The sequence below is a fragment of the Pristiophorus japonicus genome, unplaced genomic scaffold, assembly GCF_044704955.1.
Source record: "Pristiophorus japonicus isolate sPriJap1 unplaced genomic scaffold, sPriJap1.hap1 HAP1_SCAFFOLD_1036, whole genome shotgun sequence".
NCBI lineage: Eukaryota > Metazoa > Chordata > Chondrichthyes > Pristiophoridae > Pristiophorus > Pristiophorus japonicus.
In genome coordinates this window covers 48,865-63,651 of record NW_027250687.1, presented here as the reverse complement: position 1 = coordinate 63,651, position 14,787 = coordinate 48,865, and the positions used below count along the sequence as shown (strand labels likewise).

The following is a 14,787-nucleotide window of genomic DNA, read 5'->3' as shown; positions in this document are numbered from 1 at the left end:
TGGGGTATTAAAGGGTGTGGGGAGCGTGGGATTAGACTGGGTGGGGTATTAAAGTGTGTGGGGAGCGTGGGATTAGACTGGGTGGGGTATTAAAGTGTGTGGGGAGCGTGGGATTAGACTGGGTGGGATATTAAAGGGGGGAGCGAGGGAGAGAGTGGGATTAGACTGGGTGGGATATTAAAGGGGGAGCGAGGGGGAGAGTGGGATTAGACTGGGTGGGGTATTAAAGGGTGTGGGGAGTGTGGGATTAGACTGGGTGGGATATTAAAGGGTGTGGGGAGTGTGGGATTAGACTGGGTGGGATATTAAAGGGTGTGGGGAGTGAGGGGGAGAGTGGGATTAGACTGGGTGGGGTATTAAAGTGTGTGGGGAGAGTGGGATTAGACTGGGTGGGATATTAAAGGGTGTGGGGAGAGTGGGATTAGACTGGGTGGGGTATTAAAAGGTGTGGGGAGAGTGGGATTAGACTGGGTGGGATATTAAAGGGTGTGGGGAGTGAGGGGGAGAGTGGGATTAGACTGGGTGGGGTATTAAAGTGTGTGGGGAGAGTGGGATTAGACTGGGTGGGGTATTAAAGTGTGTGGGGAGAGTGGGATTAGACTGGGTGGGATATTAAAGGGTGTGGGGAGAGTGGGATTAGACTGGGTGGGGTATTAAAGTGTGTGGGGAGCGTGGGATTAGACTGGGTGGGGTATTAAAGGGTGTGGGGAGTGTGGGATTTGACTGGGTGGGGTATTAAAGTGTGTGGGGAGTGAGGGGGAGAGTGGGATTAGACTGGGTGGGATATTAAAGGTGGGAGAGTGGGATTAGACTGGGTGGGATATTAAAGTGTGTGGGGAGTGAGGGGGAGAGTGGGATTAGACTGGGTGGGATATTAAAGGGGGGAGCGAGGGGGAGAGTGGGATTAGACTGGGTGGGATATTAAAGGGGGGAGCGAGGGGGAGCGTGGGATTAGACTGGGTCGGGTATTAAAGGGTGTGGGGAGTGTGGGATTAGACTGGGTGGGGTATTAAAGGGTGTGGGGAGTGTGGGATTAGACTGGGTGGGGTATTAAAGGGTGTGGGGAGCGTGGGATTAGACTGGGTGGGATATTAAAGTGTGTGGGGAGTGAGGGGGAGAGTGGGATTAGACTGGGTGGGATATTAAAGGGGGGAGAGTGGGATTAGACTGGGTGGGATATTAAAGTGTGTGGGGAGTGAGGGGGAGAGTGGGATTAGACTGGGTAGGGTATTAAAGTGTGTGGGAAGCGTGGGATTAGACTGGGTGGGATATTAAAGTGTGTGGAGAGTGAGGGGGAGAGTGGGATTAGACTGGGTGGGATATTAAAGTGTGTGGGGAGTGAGGGGGAGAGTGGGATTAGACTGGGTGGGATATTAAAGTGTGTGGGGAGCGTGGGATTAGACTGGGTGGGATATTAAAGTGTGTGGGGAGTGAGGGGGAGAGTGGGATTAGACTGGGTGGGATATTAAAGTGTGTGGGGAGCGTGGGATTAGACTGGGTGGGATATTAAAGTGTGTGGAGAGTGAGGGGGAGAGTGGGATTAGACTGGGTGGGATATTAAAGTGTGTGGGGAGCGTGGGATTAGACTGGGTGGGATATTAAAGTGTGTGGGGAGTGAGGGGGAGAGTGGGATTAGACTGAGTGGGACATTAAAGTGTGTGGGGAGTGTGGGATTAGACTGGGTGGGTATTAAAGTGTGTGGGGAGCGTGGGATTAGACTGGGTGGGTATTAAAGTGTGTGGGGAGCGTGGGATTAGACTGGGTGGGTTATTAAAGTGTGTGGGGAGTGAGGGGGAGAGTGGGATTAGACTGGGTGGGGTATTAAAGGGTGTGGAGAGAGTGGGATTAGACTGGGTGGGATATTAAAGTGTGTGGGGAGCGTGGGATTAGACTGGGTGGGGTATTAAAGTGTGTGGGGAGAGTGGGATTAGACTGGGTGGGATATTAAAGTGTGTGGGGAGTGAGGGGGAGAGTGGGATTAGACTGGGTGGGATATTAAAGTGTGTGGGGCGCGTGGGATTAGACTGGGTGGGATATTAAAGTGTGTGGGGAGCGTGAGATTAGACTGGGTGGGATATTAAAGTGTGTGGGGAGTGAGGGGGAGAGTGGGATTAGACTGGGTGGGATATTAAAGGGGGGAGCGAGGGAGAGAGTGGGATTAGACTGGGTGGGGTATTAAAGGGTGTGGGGAGCGTGGGATTAGACTGGGTGGGGTATTAAAGTGTGTGGGGAGCGTGGGATTAGACTGGGTGGGGTATTAAAGTGTGTGGGGAGCGTGGGATTAGACTGGGTGGGATATTAAAGGGGGGAGCGAGGGAGAGAGTGGGATTAGACTGGGTGGGATATTAAAGGGGGAGCGAGGGGGAGAGTGGGATTAGACTGGGTGGGGTATTAAAGGGTGTGGGGAGTGTGGGATTAGACTGGGTGGGATATTAAAGGGTGTGGGGAGTGTGGGATTAGACTGGGTGGGATATTAAAGGGTGTGGGGAGTGAGGGGGAGAGTGGGATTAGACTGGGTGGGGTATTAAAGTGTGTGGGGAGAGTGGGATTAGACTGGGTGGGATATTAAAGGGTGTGGGGAGAGTGGGATTAGACTGGGTGGGGTATTAAAGTGTGTGGGGAGAGTGGGATTAGACTGGGTGGGATATTAAAGGGTGTGGGGAGTGAGGGGGAGAGTGGGATTAGACTGGGTGGGGTATTAAAGTGTGTGGGGAGAGTGGGATTCGACTGGGTGGGGTATTAAAGTGTGTGGGAGTGAGGGGGAGAGTGGGATTCGACTGGGTGGGATATTAAAGTGTGTGGGGAGTGTGGGATTAGACTGGGTGGGATATTAAAGTGTGTGGGGAGAGTAGGATTAGACTGGGTGGGGTATTAAAGTGTGTGGGGAGAGTGGGATTAGACTGGGTGGGATATTAAAGGGGGGAGCGAGGGGGAGAGCGGGATTAGACTGGGTGGGATATTAAAGTGTGTGGGGAGTGTGGGATTAGACTGGGTGGGGTATTAAAGGGGGGAGTGAGGGGGAGAGTGGGATTAGACTGGGTGGGATATTAAAGTGTGTGGGGAGCGTGGGATTAGACTGGGTGGGATATTAAAGTGTGTGGGGAGTGTGGGATTAGACTGGGTGGGGTATTAAAGTGTGTGGGGAGTGTGGGATTAGACTGGGTGGGGTATTAAAGGGTGTGGGGAGTGTGGGATTAGACTGGGTGGGGTATTAAAGGGTGTGGGGAGTGTGGGATTAGACTGGGTGGGGTATTAAAGGGTGTGGGGAGCGTGGGATTAGACTGGGTGGGATATTAAAGTGTGTGGGGAGTGTGGGATTAGACTGGGTGGGGTATTAAAGTGTGTGGGGAGTGTGGGATTAGACTGGGTGGGATATTAAAGCGGGCGAGCGAGGGGATTATGAGGGGAGGGGGCGAAGATCGAGACAAGCAGAATGACACTCACTCTTGGACGAGTCTGTGTAGTACGCAGCCAAGCGAGAACCAATCAGCACTGCTGTTATAGGCTGTTCCTTGCTCCACGACCTCTGGTGCCATGTAACCAATGGTTCCACTGCGGCCAGGACAAAGGGCAAAGGTCAGCACAGTCCCACTCAACCTCCTCAGGAGCCAATCCCTTCATCAGTGTGAGATGTGGCTCAGTGGGCTGCACTCTCACCTCGGAGTCAGAAGGTTGTGGGTTCAAGTCCAACTCCAGAGACCTGAGCACAAAAACCGAGACTGACACTCCCAGTGCAGTACTGAGGGAGTGCCGCACTGTCGGAGGGGCAGTACTGAGGGAGTGCCGCACTGTCGGAGGGTCAGTACTGAGGGAGCGCTGTACTGTCGGAGGGGCAGTACTGAGGGAGTGCCGCACTGTCGGAGGGGCAGTACTGAGGGAGCGCCGCACTGTCGGAGGGGCAGTACTGAGGGAGCGCCGCACTGTCGGAGGGGCAGTACTGAGGGAGCCCCGCACTGTCGGAGTGGTAGTACTGAGGGAGTACCGCACTGTCGGAGGGGCAGTACTGAGGGAGCGCTGTACTGTCGGAGGGGCAGTACTGAAGGAGTGCCGCACTGTCGAAGGGGCAGTACTCAGGGAGCGCTGTACTGTCGGAGGGGCAGTACTGAGGGAGCGCCGCACTGTCGGAGGGGCAGTACTGAGGGAGTGCCGCACTGTCGGAGGGGCAGTACTGAGGGAGTGCCGCACTGTCGGAGGGGCAGTACTGAGGGAGTGACGCACTGTCGGAGGGGCAGTACTGAGGGAGTGCCGCACTGTCGGAGTGGCAGTACTGAGGGAGTGCTGTACTGTCGGAGGGGCAGTACTGAGGGAGTGCCGTACTGTCGGAGGGGCAGTACTGAGGGAGTGCCGTACTGTCGGAGGGGCAGTACTGAGGGAGTGCCGTACTGTCGGAGGGGCAGTACTGAGGGAGTGCCGTACTGTCGGAGGGGCAGTACTGTGGGAGTGCCGCACTGTCGGAGTGGCAGTACTGAGGGAGCGCCGCACTGTCGGAGTGGCAGTACTGAGGGAGTGCCGCACTGTCGGAGTGGCAGTACTGAGGGTGCGCCGCACTGTCGGAGGGGCAGTGCTGAGGGAGCGCTGCACTGTCGGAGTGGCAGTACTGAGGGAGTGCCGCACTGTCGGAGGGGCAGTGCTGAGGGAGTGTCGGACAGACTGAGTGCCTGGGGCCAATATTTATCCCTCAATCAACACAACAAAATTAAATTATCTGGGCCATTCACACATTGCTGTGTGTGGGAGCTTGCTGTGCGCAAATTGGCTGCCGCGTTTCCCACAATACAACAGTGACCACACTCCAAAAAGTAGTTCATTGGCTGTAAAGCTCGTTGAGCGACGGTAGTCAGGAGGCAGAAGTTCATGAGGCGAGAGGCCTATAAAGACCCAATAGTTCGAGGAGAGAGGCGGGAGGCGGGAGTTCATGAAGCAAGAGGCCTTCAAAGGCCCAATAGTTCGAGGAGAGAGGTGGGAGGCGGGAGTTCATGAGGCGAGAGGCCTACAAAGGCCCAATAGTTCGAGGAGAGAGGTGGGAGGCGGGAGGTCATGAGGCGAGTGTCGTATAAAGGCCCAATAGTTCGAGGAGAGCGACGGTAGTCAGGAGGTGGGAGTTAGGGAGGCGAGAGGCCTATAAAGACGCAATAGTTCGAGGAGAGAGGTGGGAGGTGGGAGTTAGGGAGGCGAGAGGCCTATAAAGACCCAATAGTTCGAGGAGAGCGGCGGTAGTCTGGAGGTGGGAGTTAGGGAGGCGAGAGGCCTATAAAGACGCAATAGTTCGAGGAGAGAGGTGGGAGGTGGGAGTTAGGGAGGCGAGAGGCCTATAAAGGCGCAATAGTTCGAGGAGAACGGCGGTAATTGGGAGGTGGGAGTTAGGGAGGCGAGAGGCCTATAAAGGCCCAATAGTTCGAGGAGAGCGGCGGTAGTCTGGAGGTGGGAGTTAGGGAGGCGAGAGGCCTATAAAGGCCCAATAGTTCGAGGAGAACGGCGGTAGTCTGGAGGTGGGAGTTAGGGAGGCGAGAGGCCTATAAAGGCCCAATAGTTCGAGGAGAGCGACGGTAGTCTGGAGGTGGGAGTTAGGGAGGCGAGAGGCCTATAAAGGCCCAATAGTTCGAGGAGAGCGGCGGTAGTCTGGAGGTGGGAGTCAGGGAGGCGAGAGGCCTATAAAGGCCCAATAGTTCGAGGAGAGCGACGGTAATCGGGAGGTGGGAGTTAGGGAGGCGAGAGGCCTATAAAGGCCCAATAGTTCGAGGAGAGCGGCGGTAGTCTGGAGGTGGGAGTTAGGGAGGCGAGAGGCCTATGAAGGCCCAATAGTTCGAGGAGAACGGCGGTAGTCGGGAGGTGGGAGTTAGGGAGGCGAGAGGCCTATAAAGGCCCAATAGTTCGAGGAGAGCGGCGGTAGTCTGGAGGTGGGAGTTAGGGAGGCGAGAGCCTATAAAGGCCCAACAGTTCGAGGAGAACGGCGGTAGTCTGGAGGTGGGAGTTAGGGAGGCGAGAAGCCTATAAAGGCCCAATAGTTCGAGGAGAGCGGCGGTAGTCTGGAGGTGGGAGTTAGGGAGGCGAGAGGCCTATAAAGGCCCAATAGTTCGAGGAGAGCGGCGGTAGTCTGGAGGTGGGAGTTAGGGAGGCGAGAGGCCTATAAATCCCAATAGTTCGAGGAGAACAGCGGTAGTCTGGAGGTGGGAGTTAGGGAGGCGAGAGGCCTATAAAGGCCCAATAGTTCGAGGAGAAAGGCGGTAGTCTGGAGGTGGGAGTTAGGGAGGCGAGAGGCCTATAAAGGCCCAATAGTTCGAGGAGAGCGGCGGTAGTCTGGAGGTGGGAGTTAGGGAGGCGAGAGGCCTATAAAGGCCCAATCGTTCGAGGAGAGAGACGGTAGTCTGGAGGTGGGAGTTAGGGAGGCGAGAGGCCTATAAAGGCCCAATAGTTCGAGGAGAGCGGCGGTAGTCTGGAGGTGGGAGTTAGGGAGGCGAGAGGCCTATAAAGGCCCAATAGTTCGAGGAGAACGGCGGTAGTCGGGAGGTGGGAGTTAGGGAGGCAAGAGGCCTATAAAGGCCCAATAGTTCGAGGAGAACGGCGGTAGTCTGGAGGTGGGAGTTAGGGAGGCGAGAGGCCTATAAAGGCCCAATAGTTCGAGGAGAGCGACGGTAGTCTGGAGGTGGGAGTTAGGGAGGCGAGAGGCCTATAAAGACGCAATAGGTCGAGGAGAGCGGCGGTAGTCGGGAGGTGGGAGTTAGGGAGGCGAGTGGCCTATAAAGGCCCAATAGTTCGAGGAGAGCGACGGTAGTCTGGAGGTGGGAGTTAGGGAGGCGAGAGGCCTATAAAGGCCCAATAGTTCGAGGAGAGCGGCGGTAATCGGGAGGTGGGAGTTAGGGAGGCGAGAGGCCTATAAAGGCCCAATAGTTCGAGGAGAGCGACGGTAGTCTGGAGGTGGGAGTTAGGGAGGCGAGAGGCCTATAAAGGCCCAATAGTTCGAGGAGAACGGCGGTAGTCTGGAGGTGGGAGTTAGGGAGGCGAGAGGCCTATAAAGGCCCAATAGTTCGAGGAGAACGGCGGTAGTCGGGAGGTGGGAGTTAGGGAGGCGATAGGCCTATAAAGGCCTAATAGTTCGAGGAGAGCGGCGGTAATCGGGAGGTGGGAGTTAGGGAGGCGAGAGGCCTATAAAGGCCCAATAGTTCGAGGAGAGCGGCGTGAGGTGGGAGTTCATGAAGCGAGAGGCCTATAAAGGCCCAATAGTTCGAGGAGAGCGGCGGAAGGCGGGAGGCGGGAGTTCGTGAGGCGAGAGGCCTATAAAGGCCCAATAGTTCGAGGAGAGAGGCGGGAGGCAGGAGTTCGTGAGGCGAGAGGCGTATAAAGACCCAATAGTTCGAGGAGAGAGGCGGGAGGCGGGAGTTCATGAGGCGAGAGGCCGACAAAGACCCAATAGTTCGAGTAGAGAGGTGGGAGGCGGGAGTTCATGAGGCGAGTGGCTTATAAAGGCCCAATAGTTCGAGGAGAGCGACGGTAGTCAGGAGGCGGAAGTTCATGAGGCGAGAGGCCTATAAAGACCCAATAGTTCGAGGAGAGAGGCGGGAGGCGGGAGTTCATGAGGCGAGAGGCCTATAAAGACCCAATAGTTCGAGGAGAGAGGTGGGAGGCGGGAGTTCATGAGGCGAGTGTCGTATAAAGGCCCAATAGTTTGAGGAGAGCGACGGTAGGCGGGAGGCGGAAGTTCCTGAGGCGAGAGGCCTATAAAGACGCAATAGTTCGAGGAGAGAGGCGGTAATCGGGAGGTGGGAGTTAGGGAGGCGAGAGGCCTATAAAGGCCCAATAGTTCGAGGAGAGAGGCGGTAATCGGGAGGTGGGAGTTAGGGAGGCGAGAGGCCTATAAAGGCCCAATAGTTCGAGGAGAGAGGCGGTAGTCTGGAGGTGGGAGTTAGGGAGGCGAGAGGCCTGTAAAGGCCCAATAGTTCGAGGAGAGAGGCGGTAGTCTGGAGGTGGGAGTTAGGGAGGCGAGAGGCCTATAAAGGCCCATTAGTTCGAGGAGAGAGGCGGTTGTCTGGAGGTGGGAGTTAGGGAGGCGAGAGGACTATAAAGGCCCAATAGTTCGAGGAGAGCGGCGGTAGTCTGGAGGTGGGAGTTAGGGAGGCGAGAGGCCTATAAAGGCCCAATAGTTCGAGGAGAGCGGCGGTAGTCTGGAGGTGGGAGTTAGGGAGGCGAGAGGCCTATAAAGGCCCAATAGTTCGAGGAGAGCGGCGGTAATCGGGAGGTGGGAGTTAGGGAGGCGAGAGGCCTATAAAGACCCAATAGTTCGAGGAGAGCGGCGGTAATCGGGAGGTGGGAGTTAGGGAGGCGAGAGGCCTATAAAGACCCAATAGTTCGAGGAGAGAGGCGGTAATCGGGAGGTGGGAGTTAGGGAGGCGAGAGGCCTATAAAGGCCCAATAGTTCGAGGAGAGAGACGGGAGTCTGGAGGTGGGAGTTAGGGAGGCGAGAGGCCTATAAAGGCCCAATAGTTCGAGGAGAGCGGCGGTAGTCTGGAGGTGGGAGTTAGGGAGGCGAGAGGCCTATAAAGGCCCAATAGTTCGAGGAGAACGGCGGTAGTCTGGAGGTGGAAGTTAGGGAGGCGAGAGGCCTATAAAGGCCCAATAGTTCGAGGAGAACGGCGGTAGTCTGGAGGTGGGAGTTAGGGAGGCGAGAGGCCTATAAAGGCCCAATAGTTCGAGGAGTGCGGCGGTAGTCTGGAGGTGGGAGTTAGGGAGGCGAGAGGCCTATAAAGGCCCAATAGTTCGAGGAGAACGGCGGTAGTCTGGAGGTGGGAGTTATGGAGGCGAGAGGCCTATAAAGGCGCAATAGTTCGAGGAGAGCGGCGGTAGTCTGGAGGTGGGAGTTAGGGAGGCGAGAGGCCTATAAAGGCCCAATAGTTCGAGGAGAGCGGCGGTAGTCTGGAGGTGGGAGTTAGGAAGGCGAGAGGCCTATAAAGGCCCAATAGTTCGAGGAGAGCGGCGGTAGTCTGGAGGTGGGAGTTAGGGAGGCGAGAGGCCTATAAAGGCCCAATAGTTCGAGGAGAGCGGCGGTAGTCTGAAGGTGGGAGTTAGGGAGGCGAGAGGCCTATAAAGGTCCAATAGTTCGAGGAGAGCGGCGGTAATCGGGAGGTGGGAGTTAGGGAGGCGAGAGGCCTATAAAGGCCCAATAGTTCGAGGAGAACGGCGGTAGTCTGGAGGTGGGAGTTAGGGAGGCGAGAGGCCTATAAAGGCCCAATAGTTCGAGGAGAACGGCGGTAGTCTGGAGGTGGGAGTTAGGGAGGCGAGAGGCCTATAAAGGCCCAATAGTTCGAGGAGAACGGCGGTAGTCTGGAGGTGGGAGTTAGGGAGGCGAGAGGCCTATAAAGGCCCAATAGTTCGAGGAGTGCGGCGGTAGTCTGGAGGTGGGAGTTAGGGAGGCGAGAGGCCTATAAAGGCCCAATAGTTCGAGGAGAACGGCGGTAGTCTGGAGGTGGGAGTTAGGGAGGCGAGAGGCCTATAAAGGCGCAATAGTTCGAGGAGAGCGGCGGTAGTCTGGAGGTGGGAGTTAGGGAGGCGAGAGGCCTATAAAGGCACAATAGTTCGAGGAGAGCGGCGGTAGTCTGGAGGTGGGAGTTAGGGAGGCGAGAGGCCTATAAAGGCCCAATAGTTTGAGGAGAGCGGCGGTAGTCTGGAGGTGGGAGTTAGGGAGGCGAGAGGCCTATAAAGGCCCAATAGTTCGAGGAGAGCGGCGGTAGTCTGGAGGTGGGAGTTAGGGAGGCGAGAGGCCTATAAAGGCCCAATAGTTCGAGGAGAGAGACGGTAGCCTGGAGGTGGGAGTTAGGGAGGCGAGAGGCCTATAAAGGCCCAATAGTTCGAGGAGAGCGGCGGTAGTCTGGAGGTGGGAGTTCGGGAGGCGAGAGGCCTATAAAGGCCCAATAGTTCGAGGAGAACGGCGGTAGGCGGGAGGTGGGAGTTAGGGAGGCGAGAGGCCTATAAAGGCCCAATAGTTCGAGGAGAGCGGCGGTAGTCTGGAGGTGGGAGTTCGGGAGGCGAGAGGCCTATAAAGGCCCAATAGTTCGAGGAGAACGGCGGTAGTCGGGAGGTGGGAGTTAGGGAGGCGAGAGGCCTATAAAGGCCCAATAGTTCGAGGAGAACGGCGGTAGTCGGGAGGTGGGAGTTAGGGAGGCGAGAGGCCTATAAAGGCCCAATAGTTCGAGGAGAGCGGCGGGAGTCTGGAGGTGGGAGTTAGGGAGGCGAGAGGCCTATAAAGGCCCAATAGTTCGAGGAGAGCGGCGGTAGTCTGGAGGTGGGAGTTAGGGAGGCGAGAGGCCTATAAAGGCCCAATAGTTCGAGGAGAGCGGCGGTAGTCTGGAGGTGGGAGTTAGGGAGGCGAGAGGCCTATAAAGGCCCAATAGTTCGAGGAGAGCGGCGGTAGTCTGGAGGTGGGAGTTAGGGAGGCGAGAGGCCTATAAAGGCCCAATAGTTCGAGGAGAGCGACGGTAATCGGGAGGTGGGAGTTAGGGAGGCGAGAGGCCTATAAAGGCCCATTAGTTCGAGGAGAGCGGCGGTAGTCTGGAGGTGGGAGTTATGGAGGCGAGAGGCCTATAAAGGACCAATAGTTCGAGGAGAGCGGCGATAATCGGTAGTTGGGAGTTAGGGAGGCGAGAGGCCTATAAAGGCCCAATAGTTCGAGGAGAGAGGCGGGAATCGGGAGGTGGGAGTTAGGGAGGCGAGAGGCCTATAAAGGCCCAATAGTTCGAGGAGAACGGCGGTAGTCTGGAGGTGGGAGTTAGGGAGGCGAGAGGCCTATAAAGGCCCAATAGTTCGAGGAGAACGGCGGTAGTCTGGAGGTGGGAGTTAGGGATGCGAGAGGCCTATAAAGGCCCAATAGTTCGAGGAGAGCGGCGGTAGTCTGGAGGTGGGAGTTAGGGAGGCGAGAGGCCTATAAAGGCCCAATAGTTCGAGGAGAACAGCGGTAGTCTGGAGGTGGAAGTTAGGGAGGCGAGAGGCCTATAAAGGCCCAATAGTTCGAGGAGAGCGGCGGTAGTCTGGAGGTGGGAGTTAGGGAGGCGAGAGGCCTATAAAGGCCCAATAGTTCGAGGAGAGAGACGGTAGTCTGGAGGTGGGAGTTAGGGAGGCGAGAGGCCTATAAAGGCCCAATAGTTCGAGGAGAGAGGCGGTAATCGGGAGGTGGGAGTTAGGGAGGCGAGAGGCCTATAAAGGCCCATTAATTCGAGGAGAGCGGCGGTAGTCTGGAGGTGGGAGTTAGGGAGGCGAGAGGCCTATAATGGCCCAAAAGTTCGAGGAGAGAGGCGGTAGTCTGGAGGTGGGAGTTACGGAGGCGAGAGGCCAATAAAGGCCCAATAGTTCGAGGAGAGCGGCGGTAGTCAGGAGGTGGGAGTTAGGGAGGCGAGAGGCCTATAAAGGCCCATTAGTTCGAGGAGAGCGGCGGTAATCGGGAGGTGGGAGTTAGGGAGGCGAGAGGCCTATAAAGGCCCAATAGTTCGAGGAGAACGGCGGTAGTCTGGAGGTGGGAGTTAGGGAGGCGAGAGGCCTATAAAGGCCCAATAGTTCGAGGAGAGCGGCGGTAGTCAGGAGGTGGGAGTTAGGGAGGCGAGAGGCCTATAAAGGCCTAATAGTTCGAGGAGAGCGGCGGTAATCGGGAGGTGGGCGTTAGGGAGGCGAGAGGCCTATAAAGGCCCAAAAGTTCGAGGAGAGCGGCGGTAGTCTGGAGGTGGGAGTTAGGGAGGCGAGAGGCCTATAAAGGCCCAATAGTTCGAGGAGAGCGGCGGTAGTCTGGAGGTGGGAGTTAGGGAGGCGAGAGGCCTATAAAGGCCCAATAGTTCGAGGAGAGCGGCGGTAGTCTGGAGGGGGGAGTTAGGGAGGCGAGAGGCCTATAAAGGCCCAATAGTTCGAGGAGAGCGGCGGTAGTCTGGAGGTGGGAGTTAGGGAGGCGAGAGGCCTATGAAGGCCCAATAGTTCGAGGAGAGCGGCGGTAGTCTGGAGGTGGGAGTTAGGGAGGCGAGAGGCCTATAAAGGCCCATTAGTTCGAGGAGAGCGGCGGTAGTCAGGAGGTGGGAGTTAGGGAGGCGAGAGGCCTATAAAGGCCCATTAGTTCGAGGAGAGCGGCGGTAATCGGGAGGTGGGAGTTAGGGAGGCGAGAGGCCTATAAAGGCCCAATAGTTCGAGGAGAACGGCGGTAGTCTGGAGGTGGGAGTTAGGGAGGCGAGAGGCCTATAAAGGCCCAATAGTTCGAGGAGAGCGGCGGTAGTCAGGAGGTGGGAGTTAGGGAGTCGAGAGGTCTATAAAGGCCTAATAGTTCGAGGAGAGCGGCGGTAATCGGGAGGTGGGAGTTAGGGAGGCGAGAGGCCTATAAAGGCCCAATAGTTCGAGGAGAGAGGCGGTAATCGGGAGGTGGGAGTTAGGGAGGCGAGAGGCCTATAAAGGCCCAATAGTTCGAGGAGAACGGCGGTAGTCTGGAGGTGGGAGTTAGGGAAGCGAGAGGCCTATAAAGGCCCAATAGTTCGAGGAGAGCGGCGGTAATCGGGAGGTGGGAGTTAGGGAGGCGAGAGGCCTATAAAGGCCCAATAGTTCGAGGAGTACGGCGGTAGTCTGGAGGTGGGAGTTAGGGAGGCGAGAGGCCTATAAAGGCCCAATAGTTCGAGGAGAGCGGCGGTAGTCTGGAGGTGGGAGTTAGGGAGGCGAGAGGCCTATAAAGGCCCATTAGTTCGAGGAGAGCGGCGGTAGTCAGGAGGTGGGAGTTAGGGAGGCGAGAGGCCTATAAAGGCCCATTAGTTCGAGGAGAGCGGCGGTAATCGGGAGGTGGGAGTTAGGGAGGCGAGAGGCCTATAAAGGCCCAATAGTTCGAGGAGAACGGCGGTAGTCTGGAGGTGGGAGTTAGGGAGGCGAGAGGCCTATAAAGGCCCAATAGTTCGAGGAGAGCGGCGGTAATCGGGTGGTGGGAGTTAGGGAGGCGAGAGGCCTCTAAAGGCCCAATAGTTCGAGGAGAGCGGCGGTAGTCTGGAGGTGGGAGTTAGGGAGGCGAGAGGCCTATAAAGGCCCAATAGTTCGAGGAGAGCGGCGGTAGTCTGGAGGTGGGAGTTAGGGAGGCGAGAGGCCTATAAAGGCCCAATAGTTCGAGGAGAGCGGCGGTAGTCTGGAGGTGGGAGTTAGGGAGGCGAGAGGCCTATAAAGGCCCAATAGTTCGAGGAGAAAGGCGGTAGTCTGGAGGTGGGAGTTAGGGAGGCGAGAGGCCTATAAAGGCCCAATAGTTCGAGGAGAGAGGCGGTAGTCTGGAGGTGGGAGTTCGGGAGGCGAGAGGCCTATAAAGGCCCAATAGTTCGAGGAGAGCGGCGGTAGTCTGGAGGTGGGAGTTCGGGAGGCGAGAGGCCTATAAAGGCCCAATAGTTCGAGGAGAACGGCGGTAGTCTGGAGGTGGGAGTTAGGGAGGCGAGAGGCCTATAAAGGCCCAATAGTTCGAGGAGAGCGACGGTAATCGGGAGGTGAGAGTTAGGGAGGCGAGAGGCCTATAAAGGCCCAATAGTTCGAGGAGAGCGGCGGTAGTCTGGAGGTGGGAGTTAGGGAGGCGAGAGGCCTATAAAGGCCTAATAGTTCGAGGAGAGCGGCGGTAATCGGGAGGTGGGAGTTAGGGAGGCGAGAGGCCTATAAAGGCCCAATAGTTCGAGGAGAGAGGCGGTAATCGGGTGGTGGGAGTTAGGGAGGCGAGAGGCCTATAAAGGCCCAATAGTTCGAGGAGAACGGCGGTAGTCTGGAGGTGGGAGTTAGGGAGGCGAGAGGCCTATAAAGGCCCAATAGTTCGAGGAGAGCGGCGGTAGTCTGGAGGTGGGAGTTAGGGAGGCGAGAGGCCTATAAAGGCCCAATAGTTCGAGGAGAACGGCGGTAGTCTGGAGGTGGGAGTTAGGGAGGCGAGAGGCCTATAAAGGCCCAATAGTTCGAGGAGAGCGGCGGTAGTCTGGAGGTGGGAGTTAGGGAGGCGAGAGGCCTATAAAGGCCCAATAGTTCGAGGAGAGCGGCGGTAGTCTGGAGGTGGGAGTTAGGGAGGCGAGAGGCCTATAAAGGCCCAATAGTTCGAGGAGAGCGGCGGTCGTCTGGAGGTGGGAGTTAGGGAGGCGAGAGGCCTATAAAGGCCCAATAGTTCGAGGAGAAAGGCGGTAGTCTGGAGGTGGGAGTTAGGGAGGCGAGAGGCCTATAAAGGCCCAATAGTTCGAGGAGAGAGGCGGTAGTCTGGAGGTGGGAGTTCGGGAGGCGAGAGGCCTATAAAGGCCCAATAGTTCGAGGAGAGCGGCGGTAGTCTGGAGGTGGGAGTTCGGGAGGCGAGAGGCCTATAAAGGCCCAATAGTTCGAGGAGAACGGCGGTAGTCTGGAGGTGGGAGTTAGGGAGGCGAGAGGCCTATAAAGGCCCAATAGTTCGAGGAGAATGGCGGTAGTCTGGAGGTGGGAGTTAGGGAGGCGAGAGGCCTATAAAGGCCCAATAGTTCGAGGAGAACGGCGGTAATCTGGAGGTGGGAGTTAGGGAGGCGAGAGGCCTATAAAGGCCCAATAGTTCGAGGAGAGCGGCGGTAGTCTGGAGGTGGGAGTTCGGGAGTCGAGAGGCCTATAAAGGCCCAATAGTTCGAGGAGAGCGGCGGTAGTCTGGAGGGGGGAGTTAGGGAGGCGAGAGGCCTATAAAGGCCCAATAGTTCGAGGAGAGCGGCGGTAGTCTGGAGGTGGGAGTTAGGGAGGCGAGAGGCCTATAAAGGCCCATTAGTTCGAGGAGAGAGGTGGTAGTCTGGAGGTGGGAGTTAGGGAGGCGAGAGGCCT

The 14,787-nt window shown here is 57.0% G+C and overlaps 1 protein-coding gene across 1 annotated transcript in view; it reads right to left on the bottom strand.

The window, feature by feature from the left end:
- LOC139241316 (beta-adrenergic receptor kinase 1-like) overlaps positions 1-14,787 on the bottom strand; it is a gene marked incomplete at its 5' end in the record, with an annotated part of 114,114 nt that overhangs the window by 52,578 nt on the left and 46,749 nt on the right. The window contains one exon of the mRNA XM_070869945.1: positions 3,445-3,552. Coding sequence (XP_070726046.1) covers positions 3,445-3,552 — 108 coding nt within the window. The remainder of the gene's footprint in view (positions 1-3,444; positions 3,553-14,787) is intronic.